The sequence below is a fragment of the Carcharhinus amblyrhynchos genome, chromosome 15 (assembly GCF_965287045.1).
Source record: "Carcharhinus amblyrhynchos chromosome 15, sCarAmb.v2.hapA, whole genome shotgun sequence".
Classification (NCBI taxonomy): Eukaryota; Metazoa; Chordata; class Chondrichthyes; order Carcharhiniformes; family Carcharhinidae; genus Carcharhinus; species Carcharhinus amblyrhynchos.
The window spans coordinates 40593453-40620577 of record NC_137338.1 but is presented as its reverse complement, the minus strand read 5'-3'; the positions used below and the strand labels follow the sequence as shown (position 1 = coordinate 40620577).

The window sequence follows — 27125 nt, the reverse complement described above, 5'->3', positions numbered from 1 at the left end:
ACCTACTAAACTCTGGGAACATAGCTCAAGGAATATTTGCCCCAAATAATTCAGCACAGCTTTTGTTTCCTGTATTGCCTTGTAGAGAAATGGTGTAAATCCAAATATTTTTGAAGCAAGTGAAATGGAAGAAATCGAAGTTGGGTGCTAAAATATCAGCTCTACATGTAGATTGATGTTATTCTGAAGTATTTTGATTAGGTTCTTATATTGAAAAATAACAATAATAGGCAATGGCTTTTCTGTGTAACCATTTAACAAAGATAACATTTAAAACAATAATTGTTTCCAGTTAAATCTCAAATCCTTCTTGATAATGGATTTTAAATTGGTTAAGTAATCACAAACTGTAATATTTGAATAAAGAAACTTGCTTAATTTTTCCCTTGTGTTGATGAGAGTAAAGCAATATATTCCACAGGATGACAACAATAAGTATTTAATTGGAACTTATTTATCTGAGTGCTGGAAGCTATCAGATGCTGGTACTTACGGTCAAACCCCAATACAAATTAGTTATTTTATGTCAAATAATTCATTATTAAGCGAAACAACTGGAAACATCACAAAGTGACATTTATTATTATTTATTAAATTGGTGTTTCCCTCGTTTAAAACAAAATATAAAAAGAGCTGGACCTGGCAATAAATTACACATTTAAAATGTCCTTATTTTTATTTTTCAATAGCTCATTCAAGCTGATCCATTTATATTAATATCAAAGGACTGTAAGAGGACATGAATGATTTTGAAAATGATTACTTCTAGTTTAACACTGGATAACTGAAAATCAAAAATTTCTTCCAGCAAAGAAAACTTTAATACCACAAACGAGAGTGTGATATTATCATACAGAAATCTCAGACACTTGCATCAAATTTCCCTGTCTGCTATTTTAAAAAAGAACATTCACACTCGCAAGAACACAAGAAATAGGAGCAGGAGTAGACCACTGAGTTTCTCCCGTATTGCGGGCAATCATAGCAGATCCTGGGCTTCAATTCCAAGGGCAAAATTTAATGTTTGAGATGGGAGTCTCGCCCACCAGCTGGAGAACTGGCAGGAGCCTCTTGTAGCCAACACTGATGAAGACAGGATGGGGGTTTTGGGGTGGGGGTTGCACGAGAGGGATGGTAAGGATATCACAGGCAGGGGCAGGGAAGTAGCTCTCAGCAGACCCCATCCCTTCACCCCCTTCCCTTGATCAGAAAATGTCTTGAATGAGAGACTGCTCCCTCCTTCACCCCAGCTACAAGCCCACAAACGCCCACATGGTGACTCCCCTGCCTGCAAATGGTTATGCCAGTTGTGATGGAATAATGCCGGAATTTGGTCTAGGTAGGAAGGGCATCCACGCGTCTTCCCACCCCAGACTTCATCAGGTGGAGGCAGAAGGGAGATGGGGACACCACACACTCCTGACTGAATAGATGTGACCCATGCCTCCAAAAGCATCACTGCGGAGTACCATTAAATTCTACCTTGCTTTTGCACCAGCTTCCCATATTCCCTGATTCCATGAGAAGTCTGTCTACCCAGCTTTGCTTATAGTCAACAATAACAAACACAAATGCCTCTGCGACAGAGAATTCCAAAGACTCATAACCCTCTGAGCAGAGAAATTTCCCTTCAGCTCAGTCCTAAATGACCAACCGCATATCCTGAGACCGTGCCCATGTGGTCTGGGTTTCCTAGCCAGCAGAAAAAAAACAGGTTGGAATCCACATTTCTCCGCCACCCCGCCCACCCCTACCTATCTCCATTTTACAAGGGGCAATGCAGGGCCCACCCTTGGACTGCACAGGGATCTGTGCTAAGACTCCAACTGTTCACATTGTATATTAATGCTTTGGAAGAGGGAAACTGAATGTACTATCTCCAGATTTGCAGATAATACAAAGTTGGATGGATGGGTGAGCTGTGAGGAAGATGCAGAGATGCTTTAGTGTGATTTGAACAGACTGAGTGCATGGGCATCTGCATGGCAGATGCAATATAATGTAGATAAATGTGAGATTATCCATTTTGGTAGCAATAACAGGAAAACAGATTATTACTTGAATTGTCAACCTACCATTTGCTGGCCAGCTCAATCGCTACCCAGCCCGGGTGCCCCGCAGTCCCGCTGTCCCCCCAGTCCCCCGTGGCCCAATCATAGCAACCGGCTAAGGCAATGCCAACACCCCCCCCAGCAAGCATACACCCCCAGGCCACCCCCACCTCCAGCACCCCACCCCCCAGTGATGATTCCCCTTACCTGCCCACCACCCCCAGCAGTGCAGACTCCTCCCAGGCTGACTCCTCCCAGTCCATTCCGATCATTGGCCTCTTTCCTGCCCTGACCAATCCCAATACAGTGGCAGCAGGACCCTGCCCACCCCACCCCACCGATCATCCCCAATAAAATTTGCCCTTTGGCACTGCCCTATGCCTAGTGAGCGAGGCCCAGTGAGCAATGTGTCCCCTAGGCCTTGGCACTTTGTCCCTTGGCCAGTGCCAGGTAGCACAAGCTGGCACTGCCAGGGTGCTCATACCCTGGGAGCAAACCCCCCCCCACAGCACAACCTCCAGGGGGGGCTCGCCTGCCCCCTTCATTCCAGTGGGGTCGTCCCAATAGTTCCCTGAAAATGGGGACCTACTGTAACCCTCGCTAGAGTGAAATACTCTGGCAGGGTGGGAGAGGCTAACGGGCTCAGAATTACATTAAAAACACATTTAAAATATATTAAAATGACTTACCTGGTCTTCCCGCCAGTTTCCAGTGCAGATCTGATGACGCCAGAAAGCCGGTGCTGGGAGATGTGCTCATGCACAAATCAAGTGCATGCACGGCTGTGACATTCTCTCACCCCACTCCACTAGAAAAGTAGTGTGGCAGGGTGGGAGAATCACCCCTAGATATAGATAAAGCTCTTGGGGTTAAAGATTTTTTCTCTACAGATGCTATCAGACCTGCTGAGATTTTCCAGCATTTTCTGTTTTTGTTTCAGATTCCAGCATCCTCAATAATTTTCTTTTATTTGTCAGGGACAGATGTGTCTGCAACAGGGAAGGCAATGGTGTTGTGATATTGTCACTGGAATAGTAATGCACCATAGTTAAAAATTGAATTCAATAAAAAAACTGGAATTAAGAATCTACTATGACCATGAACCCATTGTCAAATATCATAAAAATCCATCTAGGTCAGTAATGCATTTTAGGGAAGGAAATTTGCCATCCTTACCTAGTCTGCCCTACGTGTGACTCCAAACCCACAGTATTGCAGTTGACTTTTAATTGCCCTCTGGAATGGTCAAGTAAGCCACTCAGTTCAAAGGCAATTAATGCTGTCCCAGCCAGCAACGCTCACATCCCATGAATGATTTTTTTTAAATGGTGGTTTGCTGAGGATGTGGTCCAGTTGTTTATCTCTCTTGTTGATTCTTTAACCACCTGCCACAAGTCCATTCTGGCAGATATATCCTTCAGGATACGGCTAACTCAAACAGTAAAGGTGTGTAAATCAGGCAACCATTGAATACTTGGAGAATCACTAGCTTTGTTAAAAATAATTAAGCCAGGACACTAAGTTTGTGACATAGATTTTGATTATTCTGATGACATAAAATGTTGAGAAGATGTATAAATATGTAGTGATGTTGGGTGTGGTTGCTTTAATAATGTTAATATCATAGCCCAATAAAGTGTAAAATATAATTTTTGTCATAAAGTGATTCCTTATCATGTCACTTAACCATTTCTTACCAGTATGAAAGGTATCTGCTCAGTCTGACTCTATTGTTATTTCTTTTTATAGGATTTTTCTATGCCTTCTATCAGCTTATTCAGCCTTTATTCATTTGAAGGTCAAGAGCTGAGTCTTACAGAAGGCACCAGTTGCTGGAAGGATAAGGATTACTACCAAACTCCAAAGTCAGTCAAGGTGAACAGTGGAATGTAAGTAGGCAGAAATCACCTATTGTCTGTTGTTCTAATGTTTAGAAGGCATATTTATTTCTGTACTAGGAATGAGAAAGCCCATTGAAGGCGATTGATCCTGGGTCAATTAAACTGTTAAAAAGGAGCTGCAATTAAATTGGGTGAGTGGGAGGATCTGAAGGTGGGAGAGATATTGGGATACTTTCATTGAGACCATTCCCACAAAATAGAGCCTGACTCAATGGGAACACCTGATCCTTTGAGTTGCATTCAAATCAAGGAAGGCTCTACAGCAGTAGCATAGTCTCTCTGCATTGAACATGTTAACAGCATTGCTTCATTCCTTTTAACAGGGTGGGATAAAGAAAAGAATTAGTGCTCCTCAAAATAAGAGATATCAGCATGAGGTTGCACGAAGAATAATTAGACAGATTCTGAATGAAGGGGGCTTGACAGTCAAATTACCATTTCTTGTTCCTGATGTCTCAACTTTCTTAGCCAACCATGAGCTAAACCAAATCAGGCCAATGTGAAATGGAATTGTACAGATGAAAGAATGGATCTCATGGCCCCAGACCACCGTTCTGCATGGACCAAGCAAAACTCAGTGATAGGGCAACATTACTGCTTCTCAGCCTTTTAGCTAAGAATAAGCGTAGGATCAAGCCCGAGATCAGGTGCCCTTGTCAGCCTGGATCTCGTATATCTCTCTTGTGGGGACCATGAATTTGTATTTATTCTGAATTTGAATTGTTTTTCAAAGCAAGCAAGGAGATGGATTAAGGTCCACTCTGCACATTGGCTTTGTAATTCTGAGAACAGGGTAACATTTTTTAAAAATACCATAAAAACAATTCTCAGGCTCACACTCTTACACCTCCCTCCTAAATTGAGCCTGTAAGTAGTTCATGGTTAATATTCTCCACTGGAAGCAGCATTCTTTTTTTAAAATGTATAATTGTAAAGCAAAATTGCAAACTCCTATTACATGATCGCTTTTCTGTGGAAATATTTCAGTGGCAGCATTTTTACCATTGTTTCAGTCAGGTACAATTGAATAACCTCAAAACTGTTAATGAGATGAATAATTAATGTAACTGAACTTGCCTATCTGATCAGCCAGACAAATATATGATAATAAGAACGTAATGAGAGGGTTTAATTATTAAACTGTCACCTTTGATATGAAGATCAATGATGAAGAGTAGAAATGGAATGGAAAATGAAATAAGAGCAATAGTGAAAGGTGCAGATTTTATAAAGCAGTAAAATACAGCAGTGAAAATAAAAGTTAACAGAGTGAGACAAAAAGATGGTCAAGGAAAAGACAACCATCATTACTGAAAAGTTGATATCAGAACAGTTTTGTCAGCTTTGGCTCAGTGGTAGCATTAACAAGAATCAGAAAGTTCTGAATTCTAGAGATTTGAATACATTCAAGTTGAAATTCCAGTTCCAATACTGGGGGTACAGTACTGCAGAAATGCTGTCTTCTGGAGATCCCATCTGCCTTGAATTGCTTTGAAAGATTACATGGCACTATATGAATAACATATGATAAAGAAAGGCAAGGAAAGAAGCTAATCTTTTGACTCTGCCTTATATGGTCATGCTGTAGCTTTGGTACATCACAATCCACATCTGCCCCTAACAGTGCAGCCTTGCAATCTCCTGGATGGGTGAAAGTATCTGAGTTACTTTAGGGAAATACCCCTTTCATTTGCCAAAGACAATCAAATAAATTGCAAGAGATCACGGTGACTTGGGACGAATGGGATCAAAGGTTATGGGGAGAAAGCAAGATTAGGCTATTGAGTTGGACAATCAGCCATGACTGTGATGAATTGCGGGGCATGCTCAAAGGGCCGAACGACCGCCTCCTGTTCCTGTCTTCTATGACTCAGACACATTTCCCCCAGTACTAAAATACTTTCTGTACATAACTAATGCACTGAGAAACTTGTCTAGTCCCTTTTAAGTACCTACAACTAATCTGCATTCACTGTAAGTGAAAGCAGTTTATTGCAGAGATTGTTCAATCTTCATGAAAAGAAATACCTCCGAACATTTAACTTATTTCAATATTTGTATTAATTTATATTCATGTCCCTGATCCTCTCTCGATTAACCATAATCAAATCTTCAATGCTTATCCTTACCAGATGAAGGCTGATTAAGTCTAGGGTTGACTATAATCTATCTTTTTTACATAATACCTTTACATCCACATATATATTTGCATCATATGCAAATCTAGGAGTGGTTTGTGATGCCCTCATCTATATCCTTGATGTAGAGAGTAAAAGCACAACTCTGGATACTAACTGTAGGGCACCACCATCAACCCAGTTTCTCACCCACAACCAGCACCATTAGTAATTATTTTTTGTTTGTGCGAATGCAACCCATATCTTTATTCAACTTAAACTCTTTTTATAGTCCAGCAAAGGTCAAATTTATTTAGCCTTTCGGAATCATTTGTGGCATTGAGAAAAGCCATTTGGCCCATCAGGTTCATGACAGTTTCACTAGAACTTTTCCCTGCTTTATCCTTGTTGTCCTGCAAGTTTATTTCCCTCAAGTGCCTATTCCATTTCATTTGAAATCCACCACCCTCATAGACATTACCATTCACTGTGTAAAAAAGCTCTTCCTTTCACCTTCGCATCACATGACCAAATCCTTTATCTGGTCTCTCCTATATTTGTACCATCCGTTAAAGACAATCACCTATCTTTGGCTACCTCATCTAAACTTGTCATAATCTTGTAGACTTCTACCAAATGTCCCCTCAATCTTCTGTGCTTCAAGAGAATAACCCAACTTCTCCAGCCCAACTTTGTAGCTAAAATTTCTCATCTGTGGAATTATTACGAAAATTTTCCTCTGAACCCTTTCAAGGGTTTTCATGCCTTATGACACAGTGATCAGAACTGATTAGTGGCCCTTCACCGAAGGGCTTTTGGAAATGCAAGTTACAATGAGATTATGAATCTCAGAATTTACAAAGCAAGAGGCCATTTGCCCATTATGGTGATAGCTCCATAAGTAGAAGTGTTAAATCCCATTCCCTGCTTGCTATCCATTTTATATTCTTACTTATATCTCTGCTCCAATAGGTGATTCTTTCACTCTTCAGAATTGGTACAGAAACAGGAAAAAAGGCAATGAAAGGATTAAATAATTGTTATAAGATATATTGACAAGAAAATATCGAGTTAACTGATAAGTTTTCATAAAGACATTCCTAGGGGTTTCATAACTGTCTTTTTACATGACTAATATCTGAAGTTACAAAAAGAACTAAGAAATTTCAGAAAACATTTAACAATAACCTTTATTGATATAATTTTTGTTTTATCCATGTCCTATATTTAAAATTAGGATTTGATGATATTTTAGTAGCTCATGATTCTCATTCTTATCATCAAACTGTTGCACTGTAAGGAAAACATTTAACTCATTTGGACTGGTCACCAGTGAACTAGAAAATCTTTCCAAATTGTATTTATGTGAAATCAGTTCCAAATTAGTATATTTGCAATGAGCATCTTTGGATAAACATTCTTGAGAAGTAACTTCACATTGCTCAGTTGGTGATAATGCAAGTGAATATATGACATGAAATGAAGTGAATTCAACATCATTCTTAAAAAATGATCAATACATTAAGTAAATTTTTGCTATTTTCCCACATCAAATAATTCAGAATTGTTTATTAGATATAGATATTATTGAATCAGCTTTTGCAAATCAACAAAAATAATAATTCAGCTCTCATTTTAAATTCCTCCTGATGTATTATCTGCGTATAATCAGATGGATCGCCTATGAATATGCCAACTTTAGAGGAAAGCAGATACTTTTGGAATGTAGTGAAATTACTAACTGGAATGAATTCAGCGGATGGAAGACAATTGGCTCAATGCGTCCACTCAAACAGGTAACTCAAACTCTTGCTGCAGTTGTATTGAGCCTTGGTGAGACCATACCTGGAGTAGTGTGTCATTTTCGCCTCTTCACCTAAGAAAAGATATACTGGCCTATAGAGGAAGTGCAATTCACCAGACTGATCCCTGGGGTGACAGGATTGTCCTATGGGGAGACATTAAGGAGACTGAGCTTGTATTTTATAGAGGTTAGAAGAATGAGTGGTGATTTCATTGAAGTTTTTGCAGTGCTCAAGACATTAGTCACAGGAAGGATGTTTCCCCTGTTTGAGGGGTCTAGACACTGTCAAACACCCTCTCGGCACCTCTAAGAACAGAAAACCTGAAAAACTTGGCATTTATATGCCCTGTTTGTGAACACAAGTTGTCACTCACCTGATGAAGGAGATTGAGGCTCCAAAAGGTAGTGCTGCCAAATAAAGCTGTTGAACTTTAACCTGGTGTTGTGAGACTTCTTACTGTGCTTACCCCAGTCCAACACCAGCATCTCCGTATGAGGGGTCTAGAACCAGAGGACACACTCAGAATAAGAGGTAGGACATTTTTGGTTCCACTATAAGGAGGAATTTCTTCACTCGGCGAGTGCTAAATCTTTTCGAACTCTCTGCCCCAGATGGCTGTGGAGGCTCAGTCATTGAACATGTTCAAAGCAGAGATCAATAGATTTCTAGATACCAATGATATTAAGGGACACAAGGAAAGCACAGGAAGTTGGAGTGGAGTAAGAAGGTCAGTCATGATTATTGTTAGATGGTGGAGCAAGCTCGAGGGGCCAAATGGCCTACTTCTGTTACTGTCCTGTCTAGCTTGTACAATTAAAAGTTTTATATGGAACTTCAGTATCACATCTCTGTATCCTCCATCAGTTTGTTTTACACTTGGGGTGGCACAGTGGTTAGCACTGCTGCCTCAGCTCCAGGGACCTGGGTTTGATTGCAAACTTGGATCACTGTCTGCATGAAGTTTGCACATTCTCCCCATGTCTGCATGGGTTTCCTTCGGGTGCTCTGATTTCCTCCCGCACTCCAAAGATGTGCGGGATATGTTGATTGGCCATGCTAAATTGCCCCTTAGTGTCCTGGGATGTGTAGGTCAGATGGATTAGTGGGCTAAATATGTCAGGTAACAGGCATAGGGCCTGGGTGGGATTGTTGTTGATGTGGACTCGATGGGCCAAATAGCGTCCATCTATGCTGTAGGGTTTCTATGATTCTTTCTATGCTTCTATGTTTTTTGAATCTCACCCCAAACTTTTGTGCTTCTAATTCTTCGTCTCTATCAACGAGGATGCTTCTGAAAAGAGGGTTTCTGTCTCCTGCTTTTAATGTTGAAGGAGGGACAAATACCTGAGAAGTAGGACTTGACCAGTCTTTTGCATTTAAGACTGATTTGTTAACAGTGCAGTTCACAGAGTAATGTGAACTTACGAAACACAACACTGAGACATTCTCCTGAATCTCTCACCTGAAGCATAGCTATACTAATGAAGCTGTCCTTTTGATTCTCCTCTCACGCGTAGAGATACATGAGGCAGACAAACCACATACTTACCTTTTTGGCTGTTTTACAAGCACATCTTTGGCCATCAAGTCCTGGAGTAGGATTTTTAATGCCAAAGCAGGGGACGAACACCACTGAGAAGTAAGACTTGCCCAGTCTTTTACATTTAAGACTGCTCTATTAACAGTGCATTTCACAGAGACAGGATCACTACATACTATATATGCCACCAGCCCTTCGAATAAAACTACTGGAGTGAAAATTTGGTTCATTGTATCGGAAGAAGAATTCAGTGACATTTTGGTGGTATGGGTTTCAAATCTACATCAGGTTGGCAAGTGGAGAAAATCTAGGCCGCATTTTAGATATCTGTCTTGAACATCTGTGGACACCTGCTAATACTGAGCACTTTGTATAGAGAATAATCAATAGTACCAAGGAACTGTACCTTATTTTTATACACACAAGGATGCAAATTGGGTTGTTTACAAGTTCAATCAGTTTCATAAGTATGCCGCTATTATTTATTCTTCCCAGCTTTGCCATTGGAATCCGTCGTCAGGTTTTGTATCTTTTAATATTACTGAAGTCATGTTTTTGTCAAACAGGCTGAGAAGGGATGAACATGTTCCGGCCTGGTTTTAAGTCCCATCGGGACAGGAACATCAGTGGGCACCAGTTTGCCATTGCCATGCCTGCAGCTGGCAAGTTTCATCAGAGCAGGGTAGGCCAGTCCTGAGAACCCATCCAATTCACAAATAAATCCAAATAAAGCAGTTAACAACAAAACAACAGAGAACAAAGAACAACATAGTACGGGAAACAAGCCCTTTGGCCCAATGAGCCCTTGCCATTTTAACATTATGAGTCCCCTCTCCACCCATGACCCTTGTCTATGCTTATGGCATTCCATATTGAGGGAAGACTAACTTAGGGACAACTTGTTACACCAGTCAGCCTAACAGCACATCTTTGGGGTGTGGGTGGAAACCGGAGCACCCAAAGAAAACCCATGCAAGCACAGGGAGAATGAGCAAACTCCCGCAGACACTGGCCCAAATCCATGTATCTGCACAGCAAACAGTGATAGTCACTGAGCTGTCGTGTTGCCCAGCATCTGGTCCAGTTTAAGCACACACTAACGATGTGAAGTACTAGGCTACTCTCGAAACATTCAAGAGCAGCCCCCGTATGACCCATCGCATGTATGCCCCTTGTTGGACAACAAGGTGGACCAGTTGAAGAAGTCTCTGAGATTCCTCAGAGGGCCAACTTTAGATCTTATGTGGACACAGGGGCTGCATGCTGGGTCAGGAGAAAACTAGGTACATGGAGCTGGCAACACACCAATCATGGAGGTTCCAAGAAATTAGGCAGGCCACATGATAGGAAGGGGCACTCTGCTATCAACACACAAGTGCCATTAGGCGTGCTTAGGTTGTATATGCATTCAGGCATTATAGGACATCACCCCACCTCTTGGTATCATAGGGGCATAAGAGGATTGGGCAAGGCTTCCAGACATCATTGGAAGTCCACCTGAGTGAAAGAAAGGCAGCAGCACTTAGCAATAGAATCACAATTCTCAAATTGTGAATGTATCTAGCTCTGTCTTAAAAATATTCAAATACTCTGCTTCAATCACCCCTTGAGGAAAGAATTTCCAAACAGATTGCCAATGATTCACTTCAGTTTGTACTAGAAAAGAAGTCCTCTAATGTAATAATCCAGCACATGATTCACTTGCTGCGGCAGAACCATCAGCTTGTTTGACCCACTCTCTGGAATCTCTCCCCATCTTTAGCTGTTGACTCTATTCATTCCATTACAAACCTACCTTCAGATCACCATGTTTCTTTTAATTTCTGATAAAGAGAGGGTATATCTGCACTGAAAAATAAATTTGTTCTAATTTGGAGAAGGGGAGGGGGTGAAGTTGTGGATCTATAATAGCAAAGGAAGAAAGAAGGTACTGGAGAAGGGAAGAGGGGTAAAGAAGTGGGTCTACAAAGTGGAGCAGCAAAAAAGTGGTTCTGTGAAGGAGGAATAGCTGTCTTGATAAAAAGCGATGAAAGAAAATGCACATTCGAAAAGGAGAAAGATTTCATGAATGCAAAATGAAGCTTTGCTTCATCTATTTTTATGCAAATCAAATGAATTTATTTGATACATTCTTCAAACTTTGTTTCTGGACCACACAATGGATAAAATTCTAATCACCATTGTCTGATTGATATCATTACGAAGTTAAATATATATATATTATATATATGTATAAAACAGTCAAAATTCTCAATTAAAATTTCAGAACAATAACAATACAAATAGTTACTAACAACAATCTTCTGTTGTTGTTCCATCAGCCTGGAGTCTACTTTCGAATCAAAAACAAAGCCACAGGAGGGTTTGTGACAGTTGTTGGAGATTCCAAAGATCCCAGGGGATCTAAGTTATCCGTCTGTCCTTACAATGGCAAACCTACACAGATATGGTTTTATTGTGATGGACTTATTAAATCCAAGGTAATGTAATTGTAGTTCTCTGAAAACAGAATGCTTTGAGATGAACTGTGCATTTGAGAAATATTTCTGATCTAGTAAAAAATAAAATTGATTCGCTGATAAAATCTTGTATTTGTTAGCAGCTGAAAACTACCTGCAGCCATGGAAAGATTCTGATATGTTAAAATACATGAAGTAGCAGTATGCTCTAAATACATGCAGGTACCCATCAATTAATTTGGTAATTTTTTTTATTAATTCGTGAGACATGGCTGGGCAGCATTTATTGCCCATCCCTAGTTGCCCGAGAGCAGTTGAGAGTCAACTACATTGCTCTGGTCTGGAGTCACAGACAGGATAGGGACAGCAGATTTCCTTCCCTAAAGGACATTAGTGAACCAGATGGGTTTTTCCAACAATCGATAATGGTTTCATGGTCATCAGTGGATTCTTAATTCCTAATTTTGGTTTTATTGAGTTCAAATGCCACTATCTGCCATGGCAGGATTTGAACCCAGGTCCCCAGAGCATTAGCTGAGTTGGTGGATTAATATTCTAGTGATAATACCACTAGGCCATTGCCTCCCCAGTAGTAATTCTATTGAGTACTTAAATGATTTAAACTGACTATTCAAGCAATATTAAATTGCAAAGCAGCAAAATATAATGATTGTTTAAATTCAATGTTAATATTGCGATATTCTGTTTTTGTTGCCCTGAATGTTGTCCAGCTGGTTTGGACTGGATATTTTATCCGTTACACATGATAATCATCAATCTAATACCCACAGTGTACTTCAGCATTTTGTTTTGCTGAAAATCATTAAAAAAACTAATGTTAAATATGCATTGGCTATCTTACCAAATTCTTGTTAACTTATTCAAAACAATTTTATTCATTTTATGGCCGTTTACTTTATACTTACTGCAAACATTTTTTTCATTACTTTTACATTTTCTTGAAGCACTAGGGAATCATTCCTTTGATGTTGCGATATACTATTACTTACATGGCGAAAAACTGCAGCATGCGACGGTGCAGAGGGATCTCGGGGTCCTTGTGCATGAGTCGCAAAAACCCAGCCTACAGGTGCAGCAGGTGGTCAGGAAGGCAAATGGGATGCTGGCCTTCATAGCAAGGGGGATTGAATATAAAAGTAGAGAGGTCTTGCTGCAGCTATATAGGGCACTGGTGAGGCCGCAGCTGGAGTACTGTGTGCAGTTTTGGTCGCTGCACTTACGCAAGGATATTTTGGCCTTGGAGGGAGTGCAGAGGAGGTTTACTAGGCTGATACCGGAGTTGAGGGGGTTGAACTATGAGGAGAGGCTGAATAAACTAGGCTTGTACTCGTTAGAGTTTAGAAGAATGAGGGGAGATCTCATTGAGACATATAAGATGATGAATGGGATGGATAGGATAGGGGTGGAGAGGCTCTTCCCGCTCAGAAAGGACAGTGGGACTAGAAGGCACAGCCTCAAGATAAAGGGGGGGCGGTTTAGAACGGAGTTGAGGAGGAATTTCTTCACTCAAAGGGTGGTGAATCTCTGGAATTCTCTGCCCGTTGAAGTGGTGGAGGCTGCCTCACTAAATATTTTTAAGACGCAGGTTGATAGGTTTTTGATAGGCAAGGGGATTAAGGGTTATGGGGAGAGGGCGGGAATGTGGAACTGAGCCACGACAGATCAGCCATGATCTTATTGAATGGTGGGGCAGGCTCGAGGGGCTAGATGGCCTACTCCTGCTCCTATTTCTTATGTTCTTATGTTCTTATGGTCATTATACTGAACCCTCTTTGTCATAGAATTAAGAAGCAGACACTAGTACGGGAGAATGCATCCCTATATATCATAAAAATGGTTCATGACATTAAGTAACCATGTACGTAAAGGGGATTTGCAGGATTCAGAGAGCTCTGGGTGAATTAAGTGGATCAGCTAAGGGCTGCCAGATGGATTTTAATCCGTATAAATAACAAATACAAGAGCTGCTTGTTTTTATATAGCATCTTTAATATAATAGAAAATGTGACACTAACAAAGCTTGGTGAAAGAGGTAAATTTTGAGGACTTTTTCTTAGGAACAGAACTCCAGAGCTTAAGGCTTTAGCAGCTAAATAGTAGAACAATTAAAATCAGTGAGTCTCAGAAGCCAAAAAGTAAATATGTGGTAATGTTGTGGGTCTGGAGATTGGGATAGGGAAGGGCAAGGTCATTCAGGGATTTGAAACCATGAATGAGATTTTTAAAATTGAGATGTTTCTTAACCAGGAAACAAAAGGCCAGCAAGGCTAAGAGTGACGGGTGAACAATTCCCATGCAGGTTAGGACATAGGCAGTAGAGTTTTAGATTAACTCAAATTGACAAAGAGTAGAGTTTGGGAAGCCGGCCAGAATTGTATTGAATAGTCAAGATTAGAGGTCACAAAGTCATGCAAGAGGCACAAAATGTAAAATATTGCACAGTAAAAAAGGAAATATAAACAATAGATACATAATGACTTGTTACTAATTTGGGTTTACTGTTAATAAATTTGAAAAATTAAGAGATTGGATCTGTTTATTAACTATTCACTTAGTATCTCAGCAATGTGAATTAGATAACAATATGAGTGGTCAAATGCAAGAAAGCTCCTTGAGGGTATCTGAATGAAAATTGAACAGGTTACAGTATAATTCATTAGTTAAAAAAAATTTGTTTGAAATTTTGAGCACTGCACCTTTTAATAAGATATTGATGCACCACAAAGAGGTCCTGGAACACTCAAGGGTCAGCCTAGACTTTGGCTGGAATTTTCTGGCTGTTTACGCTGGCAGGATTCTCCGGTTCCGCTGAGCACCAAATTTTCCATCCTCACTTGTAGTGCTGCTAGGGTATAAATGGCTGGAAAATTTCAGCCCTTGTCTCTAAGTCAGAGGGTGGGCTCAGGCCCCACTCCCGAGGTGAGAATTTTACAATAGAGCTACACCTGGCACCAGTTATGGTTTTGGATTAACAAGTTGGAGGTTATAAGTTCAAATCAAATTGAAGTAAGTTGTGATACTGAATTCAATGAATCCAGGAATTTGTTTTCAGCACTAGAAAGGTGATCTAAGAGGTGTCAGACAAACCTACTAGTTTTTCATGTTTTTAAAGAGGGCAATCAGTTCCTCCAGCCAGCCTACGGGTGACTCAAAACCCATAATACAGGATTTATGCTTAATACTCTTTAAAGTGGCCTACCAAACCTTGCAAGGGTAAAACCATTACAAAACAGAATGCCAAGAAAAATGAACAGTGTTTGGTGTCATGCCTGCAATGTCGATCCTGCAAAGTCTATTTTAACAGCTTCTGAGAACTGTTGGGAGAGCTGTCCGATGGGTTGGTCAAGCAATAATTTATTCCAAGAACAATATTTTAAAATGCCAAATGAAACAATGCAATCATATACACAGACTATATATGGGGTGGTATTCAATTCCCCCACAGCAACAGGTTTGGAGCTGGGGCGGAACCTTGTGTTCTAGCACAGAGGTTCAATATGGAGATCCCACTGTTCACCTGCCACCCTTCAATTAACTCCATAGCAGGAAAGCCTTCCCACCTGGAGGTCAAATGATGGACCTCATTGCGTTACTGCCGGCAGTAAACTAGCAATCAGACCAGGATGAGGAATACAGTACCAGATAAGTCAAGGACCTTGTGGGAGAAGTTCTTCCTTGCTGAGCACTCTACCAGTGGGATCTGGAGAAAGCACCCCCAATCCACCCCCCTTGCCATCCTCCCCCACTACCGACTTTGATCTTCAAATCAGCTGCTCTCACCCTTCTCACCTGCCTGACCTTCAGGAGACACACCCCACTCGCTTTCTCACTGACCGTTGGCCGCACTGCATTACAGACAATGCTCTTCACTCCTGGAGAACTTCTGGCTTCCAGCTGGCAATTCTTAGAGGCATGATACTCACCCCACACCAGGATTTATCTGGGAAATTCCCCAGGCAGCAGCTGGGAATCCCAATGGCAGGGCTCCCAAAAGTGGCCACATCAGCATTGCCACCAATTTTCCAGTTGTTGGATGCCCCCTCCACGCCCCCATCGCAACCAACTAATTCCACCCATGAATATAGTTAGAATATACAAAATCTACTAATCAGAATTACTTAAAATAAAGCAAGCTGATTTTTTTCCCTAATAACCAAGATTAGCTTTGTCTTAATGAACTAACAAAAACACTATTCTTCTTACAGGCTAACTCTGCGTGCATAGATGCCATTGGTGGTCAAGAAAAGGCTGGAGCCAAAGTAAATCTTTGGACTGAGCATGGGCGTACTCATCAGAAATGGAACATTAATAGGGATGGAACTATTTCTTCTCTTCTCGATTCCAATCTGCGACTAGATATTAAAGGTAGCACACTTGTTCATTTAAAGAAACAGGAATTTAATTTTCCAACTCATCTGATTTTAAAAATTGTAAATCTGAAGAAAATACTGGATAATTTCCATAATTCACTACTTGTTATGGTTTACTGAAAATCCAGACTGTAGTTATTAATGTTGTTCTCGTATCAGTGGAAAACAATGTCAAATACATATTGAAACCAGAATGCCAGCATAACTTGGATGGATTCCTAAGCACAGTAAAGCTAAGCAATGCACAATGCTTTCCAAGGATCCACCTCACACTGTTTAACTCCAGTATGTGCAAAGTCAGAATCACTGAGCCTTTTAGAAAATTCATAAATTTGGTGGGAGTGATTCTCAGTGGGCTAGGAGACTCATGCGGCAGCCTAACAGCAGACTTCCCGCTGGTGCTACGGCCTACACGTGTCTCTGGCCACTGCTAGAAATCAACGCAGCACCGAATAAATTATTTAAATGAGGATTTGCCTATCATTAGCAGCCCCAGGACTGAAGTACTCAAGTCTCCAGGCCCACTAGCCTCTCTCTCTCTCTCTCTCCCCGCCTCAAAACCACCCCCCACCCCACCCCCTGCCAGGGAGGTTTACAAGAACTCCAGCAGGGAGCTGACAGTCTGATCCCACTGGAGTGAAGGGAGACCTTGCAGGCCCCCCAGAGGGTCGGGGGTTAGGAGGGTGTCTCCAGGCATTGCCAGATTGGCAGTGCTAGCCTGGCTCCCTGGCACTGCCCACAGGGAAAAGTGGCAATGCCCAATGGTCAATGGGTAGACAAGGGGGCAGGGCCTAGAATGGTCGGAATGGCCTCTGGGGGAGAAATTGGTGGAGGTGGGGGGAGGGGGGGGGGGTTCCCATTGCCAATCTGCACTCAGGCTTGGTGACAGAAGGAGGGAAGCCAGTGACCCTGGCATTGGGAGAGGGGGGGTGGTCAGCCTGCTGGGGAGCTCAGGGCTGCCGATGGGATTGGGGGCTGTGGAGGGGAAAATCAGGAGAGGCGGGCAGTGAGGCTGAGACCGGACATGTCTGGGAGGCCAGCATTGTGGCCATGGAGCGTGAGCGGGAGGGCAGCGCTGGAGCTGGCCTGCAATCAAGTGTGTGAGCTACTACCCATGAGTTGTTCTCCATTTTGACAGATTGGCACATGTGCAATGGTCAGCTCAGTGCTATGCTGCCGACCAATCCAGTGGGAACAGGCCCCTCCCACTGCTTTTTAATGATATTCATGCTAGTGACCTTTGCAGAGCACAGTGTGGGGAAGATTCATTGTGAAAACCCCGTTGAAAACACCAGCAGGATTCACTCCAGTTTTAATGCAAGTTTGGCACTTAGAATTTTTTTGGGAGAACCCCACCCAATATCTTAATAGTGCAGAAAAATCAAACACTACAACCTGCATTTTCCCATTTTAGAAAAAAGTCTAAAAATTGATCATTTAAGCCTTTGTTTTAATGAGACCAAAATGGAAACAGCTCATTAGATTAACTTAGCAATGGCCCCAGAAATACAGGGCTGAGCGAGGGTTGATGTGGTGATTAACTCTTTAACAAAGAACAAAATCAGCCCAGGAAACAGGCCCTTTGGCCCAACAAGCCCGCTCCACCATCTCAACACCACCAGTCCACCTCTCTACCCATGACCCCTATCTAATGTTTTATGGCCATCCAGATTGAGGGAAACTGATTTAGGGACAATTTATTCCTGCCAATCAGCCTAACAGCACATCTTTGGGGTGCTGAGGAAACCGGAGCACCCAGAGAAAACCCATGCAAGCACGGGGAGAATGCACAAACTCCCACAGACATCAGCCCAAATCCATGTGTCTGCACAGCAATCAGCAATAGTCACTGAGCTGTCATCTTGCCCAGTATCTTGTCCAGTTTAGGCACATACTAACAACATGAAGCACTAGGCCAATCTCGAACAACCAAGAGCAGCCCCAGGACGACCCATCGCGTGTATGCCCCTCGTTGGACACGAGGTGGACCGACTTAAAACCTGTAAATGAAAAGAGAAAAAACATTATTATCATACTATATCCATTTACATTTCCAGGGACGCCCCAATGCTAATGACCCTTATTTAAAAGGTTCTCCTATATCCACCCATCTCAACTCAGTCATGTGCCTGTCTAAGTTACTCTTAAAGGACTCTAGCGTGTTTGCCTCCACCACCTTACTTGGCAGAGCATTCCATACCCCCACTACCCTCTGTGTGAAAAACCTCCCTCTAATATCTGTGTTGTACTGCTCCCCCCTCACCTTAAGTCCATGGCCCCTTGTCCTACGTGTCTCTATCATAGGAAATAGCTTACCTCTGTTTACTCTATCTATACCCTTCATAATCTTATATACCTCTATAGATCCCCCCTCAGTCAGTGTCTTTCAAGGGAAAAGAGCCCCAATTTCTTCAATCTTTCCTCATACCCCAGTCCTTCCATACCAGGCAACATCCTGGTAAACCTCCTCTGCACTCTCTCCAGAGTCTCCATGTCCTTCCGGTAGTAAGGCGACCAGAACTGTACGCAGTACTCCAAATGCGGCCTAACGAAAGTTCTGTACAACTGCAACATTAGACTCCAGCTCTTATATTCTATACCCCTTCCTAGAAAGGCTAACATACCATAGGCTTTCTTCACCACATTCTCCACTTGCACTGCCACCTTCAAAGACTTGTGCACTTGCACCCCCAGGTCTCGCTGCGACTCTATACTCCTTACGGGCTTACCCTTTATCATATAACTTCCCCCTACATTATTCCGGCCAAAATGCAGCACCTCACATTTATCCGGATTAAACTCCATTTGCCATGTATCTGCCCAATCAACCAGCCTATCAATATCCTGCTGTATTGCCAGACACTGCTCCTCACTGCCCGCCAATCCAGCCATCTTGGTGTCATCAGCAAATTTGCTGATCACACCACCTACTCCCTCTTCCAAATCATTTATATACACTACAAAGAGAAGAGGTCCCAGTACCGAGCCCTGCGGCACACCACTAGTGACAGACCTCCAACTAGAAAAAGATCCCTCCACAACTACTCTCTGACTCCTCTTTGCAAGCCAGTTCTCTACCCATCTAGATACCTGACCACATATCCCATGAGCTTTAATCTTCTGTACCAATCTACCATGAGGGACTTTGTCAAACGCCTTACTGAAATCCATATAGACGACATCAACGGCTCGTCCTTCGTCAACCGTTTTTGTCACCTCCTCAAAGAATTCTACCAGATTCGTAAGGCAAGACTTCCCCTTGACAAAGCCATGCTGCGTATCCTTAATCAGATCGCAACACTCCTAGTGCGCATACATCCTATCCCTAAGAATTCTCTCCATCAACTTACCTACCACTGAAGTTAAGCTCACTGGCCTATAGTTACCTGGGCGATCCCTCCTACCCTTTTTAAACAACGGTACCACGTTCGCTATCCTCCAGTCCTCTGGGACCTCACCTGTGTCCAAAGAAGAGACAAAGATTCGCGTCAGAGGCCCAGCAATCTCATCCCTCGCCTCTCTAAGCAGCCTAGGATAAATGCAATCAGGCCCCGGAGATTTATCGGTTTTAATGCCCTCTAAAAGCCCTAACACTTCTTCCCTCATAATCAATAGATCTTTCAATTGGTCTACTGCTCCCTCAATGACCATACTAGACATCAAGCCCCTCTCCTTCATGAATACCGACGCAAAGTATTCATTCAGGATCTCCCCCATTCCCTCTGCCTCTAAGCACAATTCCCCACGTCTGTCCCTGAGAGGGCCGATTTTACTCCTAGCCACCCTTTTGTTCTTAAGATAGGAGTAAAACACCTTTGGATTCTCCTTAACCCTACCTGCCAAAGCCATCTCATGCCCCCTCTTTGCTCTCCTAACTCCCCGTTTGAGATCCCTCCTACTCTCTCTGTATTCCTCCAACGCTCTCTCCGTTCCCAGCTGCTTAGACCTGATATACGCCTCTCGTTTCTTCCTAACCAGGTCTTCTATATTTCTAGTAATCCACGGTTCCCTAATCCTACCTTTCCCATCCTTTCTCCTAACCAGCACATGCCTTTCCTGCACCCTTTGCAGTTTTCCCTTGAAAGACTCCCACATGCCTAACATGGTCTTGCCTTCCAACAGCCTATCCCAGTCTGTATCCCTAAGCTCCTGCCTAATCTGGCTGTATCTGGCCTTCCCCCAATTTAGCACCCTCCCCTTAGGACAGCACTCATCTTTTTCCATTCGTATCCTAAAGTAGACGGAGTTGTGGTCACTATTAGCCACATGTTCGCCTACCGCAACCTCAACCACCTGACTCGGCTCATTTCCCAGAACTAAATCCAGTATCGCCCCCTCTCTAGTCGGGCTATCTACATACTGTTGCAAGGATCCTTCCAATACACATCTTACGAATTCCTCCCCATCAGACCCCCCAGCTCTAGGCACCTTCCAATCCACCCCAGGGAGATTAAAATCTCCCACTACAACAACCCTATTCTTCCTACACTTATCCAAAATGTCTCTACATATACCCTCTTCCACTGCCCACGGGCTATCGGGCAGCCTATAGTACACTCCTAGCATAGTAATGGCTACCTTCCTATTCCTCAACTCCACCCACAAAGACTCAATTTCCAACCTCTCCATGTTATCCTCCCTCTGCACCGCTGTGATCTGCTCCCTAACTAAGAGTGCCACTCCCCCTCCTCTATCACGCCTAAACCACTTATACCCTGGAACATTTAGCTGCCAGTCCTGCCCCTCCTTTAACCACGTCTCTGTCACTGCCACCACATCTAAATTCCTCGCGAACATCAAGGCCCTAAGTTCATCCGACTTTCCCGTCACACTCCTTGCATTAAAACAGATGCACCTAAGGCCCTCAGGCCCTCTTGGATCCTCCTTCTCCTGGGGGATTTCCCTATCAACTAGACTCACCCTGACCTCCAACTCACTCCCAGTGCCTGAGCTTTCTCTCTCCTCCCCACCCCCCCTCCATACTAGTTTAAACCCTGCCTAAACACTCCAGCCAACCTCCCAGCTAAAATATGTGTCCCCTTCCCATTTAAGTGTTCCCTATCCCTCTTATAGAACTGCCCTTCCTTTGCAAAGACTTCCCAATGGTCAACAAAACTAAAACCCTTTGTCCTGCACCAATCCCTCAGCCTTGCATTCAGCTGCAGGGTCTCATTATTCTTATCCCTGCTATTGCTGGGCACTGGCAGCAGCCCAGAGATTGCCACCCTGGAGGCCCTACACTTCAGCCTGGCTCCCAACTCCCTGAACTGCGTACGTATTTCCCCCCTACTCTTCCTTCCTATGTCTCTCTCTCCTACATGTATAATTACATCCACCTGGGTCCCTTGGCCCTTCAAGATTCTCTCTGCCCTCTCCGACACATCCTGTACCGCAGCTCCAGGGAGGCAGACCACCATCCTGGAGTCCCGCTTTTGCCCACAGAACCGCCTATCAATTCCTCTAACCCTCCCGTCCCCCACCACTATCTCACATCCAGCCCCCTTCCTTCCCTCTGAGGCATTTTCCTCTTCCCCTCGTGCCCTTTCCACCTCAGTTGGTGCCTCACCCCTGCTATCTTTAGGGGGCACACAGCAGAGTAAGGGTTACAAGGAGGCCAACAGCTAATTTGCAAACTTAACTCAATTAATAAAATGGCCCCTAATTGAGTTAAGACACAATAAAATGGCCCCTGTGTCATTGGCTTCTTGCACATGATGGGTTGACACCCGCACCCCACCATGTGAGGGATTCAGCAGCAAAATAGAGCTTTTTTAAAAAAAAAACATTTTTAGCGCAAGTGTGTTGCTGGCTGGGGCCAGCATTTATTGCCCACCCCTAATCCCCATGAGCTGAGTGATTTGCTTGGCTGTTTCAAAGGGCATTTAAGAGTCAACCACATTGCTGTGAGTCACAGGGAAAAATGTTTCACTGAAGGGGACCACGGCAGATAAGACAGCCTCCTTCTCACACCATGGATTTCTCCTTCAACACGCAGCCCTTTGATTAATTAAATACATTCTTGCTGTAAATACCTGCTCCAGGCCCCAGATCACTTGCCTTCCTCAGCTGTGGCCATCTTGCCTGATGATGCTGGTGGCATTGCTGGACTGCCAATCCTCTGATATGTGGGTATCGCCAGCCTAAATTGGCTGCCAGCAGAAAAATGCAGCCCTGGGTCCTACTGCCTGCTAAGATAGATTGCAACATCACTTTCAGCATTGTCAGTCGAACATCTGTCACCTCCACAAAATTCCAGCCACAGTTATAAGCTTGGACTTCTACTTGCTGGCCTGCAGAAGAATGAGGGGGGATTTGATTGAAATATATAAAGTACTCAATGTTATTGATGAAGTAAATGTTAACCAAATATTCCTCCTTCTAGAACAGTCTAGGACAAGGGACCATAGTAGTAGAGTAAGAGAGGAGAGGTTCAAGACAGGGATCAGGAGAAGCTACTTCTCATAGAGAAGTAAATCTATGGAACTCACTGCCCCAGAGTGCAGTGGATGCAAAATCAATCTATGGATTCAAGAAAGAGTTAGATAAATATTTGATCAAAAGTGGGATAAAGGCCCACGGCAGAAAGGCAGGGAAGTGGAGTTAAGAGATGGAGATCAACCATGATTATATAGAATGGCGGAGCAGGCTGGAAAGGCTGAATTGCCTACTCTATGTTCCTATGTTATGTGCTAGGTGATAAATTGGTGGTATGCCATACAAGGCTTTAAAAAAAAAGTATTGGGAAGCTTACAAAGCTTTTTCACCTTCACAGTTCAGAAGCCATCAGCTACCCCGGCATTGTATTTTGTTATGCATCAGCACAATTTTAATACTTTGCATTTCTGTATCATTTTTCAGGTGGTGATTTCTATGACAAGGACCACATCATCTTAAACTTCCCGGAAAAGCAACAGACACAGTTCTGGGACATTGATGTGCTGAGTTGAGAAAGACATATGTTAAAAGGGAAAAAGTGGAATTATTATTTGGACAGATCAATCAAATCAATGTAACAATTGCCATGTAAAACAAAACAAGACCTCTGATACCTCTCAGGCAATTATGATCTGTACAAGTTGTCTTCAATCCAAATAATCACAATTCAAGCAGCACTATTCTGTTTGTAAGTCGATTATGGGACAGATTGTTTTCTCACAATTGCCCACTTTTTACAATCACATTTATACTTGTTCACTCTATTAGGAGCCTCGCAGTTAGAAATTACAGTTTTAGCCAATGCTCTCCATATTGCAAGCTGGCAAACCTATCTAAGGGGAAGTTTTACAGATGTTCCCTCAAGTCTATTGTAATTTAGAACCTCATTTCTGTGAAACTATTCATGGAAATCAATGTAATCAAAAATCCTCAAACAAAAAGAGTATTAAAAGTGCACAACTCATTGTATAAGCACTAAAAACATATTACACTGGCAACTGACCTGTGCGCACTTTGCTATTTAACATTTTGCTCAAGATGATGGTTGTTATTTTTTCAAATACAATCAGGACTACAGATATTGAAGCATACCAATGTTTAAAATTATTGTAAATAAGTAAATGTATATTTGCATTTTTATTGGATTAACGCAATAGAAAAATAAAATTACATAAATCACGTTGAGCATCACATATAATACAAAGCAACATTTTTGGTGCACCAACTTTGAACTAATTCTCCAGGAAACGTGTCCATAGTTTCTTTATACTTTTAGAACTGAATAACTTAGAATAATTTTTGTTGCTGCTTTATTACCTCTTTCTCAAAACTGGTTTAAATCCATAGCAGGATGCAAGAGAAAAATGTATATATAGCTACTGCAGTACTTAATACCAAAACATTGACTTAGTGATCAAAAATTTTAAAAAATGGACCTCTTGGGGTGTTGTGTTACCAAGCCAGAGCTAATATTTTCACAGAATCAGCCAGCCGAAAAGGGCTGCTATTTGGGATATGAAAATCTCTTTAGCAATATAAATGAAGTTCCCTGAATCATCAGTAAATAGTTCGAACTTACATAGTAGAATTAACTGGTCACCCTAAGCACATTGTCATTGACTGTTCTCTGTAAAATTCTATTTTATTTGGTACATGATTATATTATTGAGATTGTAGAACTCTAGAGTTGCAGAGGAACCTGGGCATCCTAGTGCATGAATCACAAAATGCTAGTATACAGCTACAGCAAGTAATTAGAAAATCAGGTGGGGTATTGATTACAAAAGTAGGGAAACTATGCTTCAGTTGCACTGGGCATTGGTGCGATCACACCTGGAGTATTCTGTACAGTACTGGTCTCGTAAATATGTTAGAAACAGTTCAGAGAAAGTTTGCTCAACTAATACCAGGAATGAGCAGGATTATTTTATGAGGAAAGATTGGAGAGGTTAGATGGTATCCATTAAAGTTCAGAAGAGCAAGAGGTGGCTTGATCAAAACCTTCAAGATTCTGAGGGGTATTGAGAGAGTGGATGTGGAGCAGATATTTCCCCTTGTAAGAGAATCTAGAACTAGGGGTTTCAAAATGGGGGGGGGGGGAGGTGGGGGGAACACACATGTAAAATGGAGATTAGATGAATTTTCTTTCACTGGGGTTGAGTGTCTGGAACTCTCTCAAAAGGCAATGGAAGAAAAATCTTTGAATATTGTTAAGGCACAGCTAGATAAATTCAACATTAACAAGGGGCTGAAATGTTATCAGGAGTAGGCAGGAATGTGGGTTGAGGTTACACTCAGGTCAGCCGTGATCTTATTGAATGGCAGAGCAGACTTGAGAGGCTGAGTCGCTTACTTCTACTCCGAATTCATACGTATTCATATCTCAGGCTAACCCCTGCCTATATATAGCAACATGTTACAAGTTACAATTAGGCTTTTATTACTGTGAGATAGCAGTTCTTCTAATAGCTGCAATGCAAGTGAATCATGCAAGCTCCTCCCAGCAAATATGGAATTTAATTCCTCTTGCTGGAGTTCATGCCAATTCTTTCAATGTAAAGAAAACTCGTTCCGTGACTGATCCCTACACTGCAGCAGGAATACTGCTTTAAGTAGTGTATTGCGGAGACAAACAAGAGACAGGTGAGAAAAGGCTAATAAAAATGTGAAAATTGGAGAAAACAAGCAAATGGATAGATAAAAGCCACAAAAAAAGTGGTTAGAGGAGGGAGGAACAAATCAAGAAGTGGAGAGAAAAAGAGGCATGCACAAAGGTGTTTCACTTGGTGCATCAAAACTCAATGAATGTGAAATGGATCCCGAAGACTTTGTATTGTGAGGGTCCTTTATCCAAACATAAAGATCTTGGCTATCTCAAACTCTCAAAGCATGAAAAGTCACAACATAGGATGTGGACTCTGCATTTGTAATAGGTCACATGGATAAGACTGCGGAGCTGATTCTTGCTGCCTTAAAAATAGGCAATAATTATGGCCATCAGAGAGGCCAACAAAAAGCCACTGAACTGGCTGAAGTCAACTAAAACAGCCATGGTAATAAACAGTAACACCATTAAAGCAGGGATTGGACTGTCTACAACATGTTCCAACTTAAGTTCACCTTATTATTTAAACTGAGACAACCATTCTTATGGATAGGAAAACACAGACACTTCAGGTACAAACAAATTGATCACGGGCAACAGGAAGAAACATTCTTTCCTTGACGCTTGACAACAGTCAATGCCAGCTATGAGAAAAACAGATCATATTGTAGAAAATTATTTTATTTAAAGACAGAAACAGAATGACATCGACAAATGCAGAAAATTAAGAGTATATAACTCTGAGTATACAGTGCCTACGATGTGATATGCCTGGCTATAGATGGAAACAATCTGATAGCCTCTCGGTCTCTACTCTGCCTCCTTACCTCACCCTGAACCTATTTGGAGAAACCATGTGACCACAAACAAGCTTAAAAATCAATAATTAAAAGTGGGAGAGAAGAAATTTCGAAGCTGAGGAAAGTGGTCATCCACCTTGAAAAGCACTAGTGAATTGGATCATCTTGTGTAAGGAAGCTTTGAGCAAAGGCAGGTTTCAATTTTGTTTTAAATATTATTTACTCTAGTGTTTCAAGATTCTTCTCTAGTAAAACTAGGTATGTCCATCCTGAGAAACAGATTCTCTAAAGATTCAATCATTTCTAAGACATTCACGTATTCCAAGTATGTCAAAGGTATGAAACATTGTTAGGTTTCAAACAAATATTGTTGCAGCATGAGTCAGCTAGATTAAACATCTAGATAAATATCAGCACAGATTAACAGTTACAAACTAGATTTTGGCAGAATCAATGCAACATTATGAATTTGATGGGATCCATCTAATATGCTCTAACTAAGTTTATCTGTGATCAGAACAGTTTTGAAGGGATGGATGAAAATTTGTTGGCGCTACAACTTTGTCTTCTGAATTGTTAAAATTTCTATCTAATTACCTTTTAGCTGCTTCTGCTTATTAATTAAATGCCATATAAAACAGGTAGCTAAACATGATTTTTGTTCTAAAGAGGATCCAATCGAAATTATTGGCAAAACGTGTGTATGTTTTATATTATATATATTATACACACAAATGTTTTCCTTTAAAATATAAGATAAACATGCACGTGGAGAGATTTTTATAGAGAAAGGACATTTTCTTTGTGAAGAGTGGAAAGGTTATCATTGAAGAATCATATTTGCTCAGTATTACATGATAAATTGCATAATAATGACACTTAAAAAAATCACTGAACCTGAACATCAGCAGAAACAAGTATGTAAATCTGACACATTTCCTATACATGCCAGAAAACTTTTGGGTTTTTTTTACAAATACTGTACATTTTTATAGTAATATGAATACTCCATAAATCAGAC

At 41.8% G+C, this 27125-nt stretch overlaps 1 protein-coding gene across 1 annotated transcript in view; it reads left to right on the top strand.

The window, feature by feature from the left end:
• The window catches only part of LOC145353281 (uncharacterized), a 94544-nt gene extending 70654 nt beyond the window's left edge, over positions 1 to 23890 (top strand). The window contains exons 18-22 of the mRNA XM_080203880.1: positions 3801 to 3940; positions 7742 to 7865; positions 11736 to 11894; positions 16100 to 16259; positions 23123 to 23890. Coding sequence (XP_080060006.1) covers positions 3801 to 3940; positions 7742 to 7865; positions 11736 to 11894; positions 16100 to 16259; positions 23123 to 23211 — 672 coding nt within the window. The 3' untranslated portion in view covers positions 23212 to 23890. The remainder of the gene's footprint in view (positions 1 to 3800; positions 3941 to 7741; positions 7866 to 11735; positions 11895 to 16099; positions 16260 to 23122) is intronic.
• The last annotated feature ends 3235 nt before the right edge of the window (positions 23891 to 27125 follow it).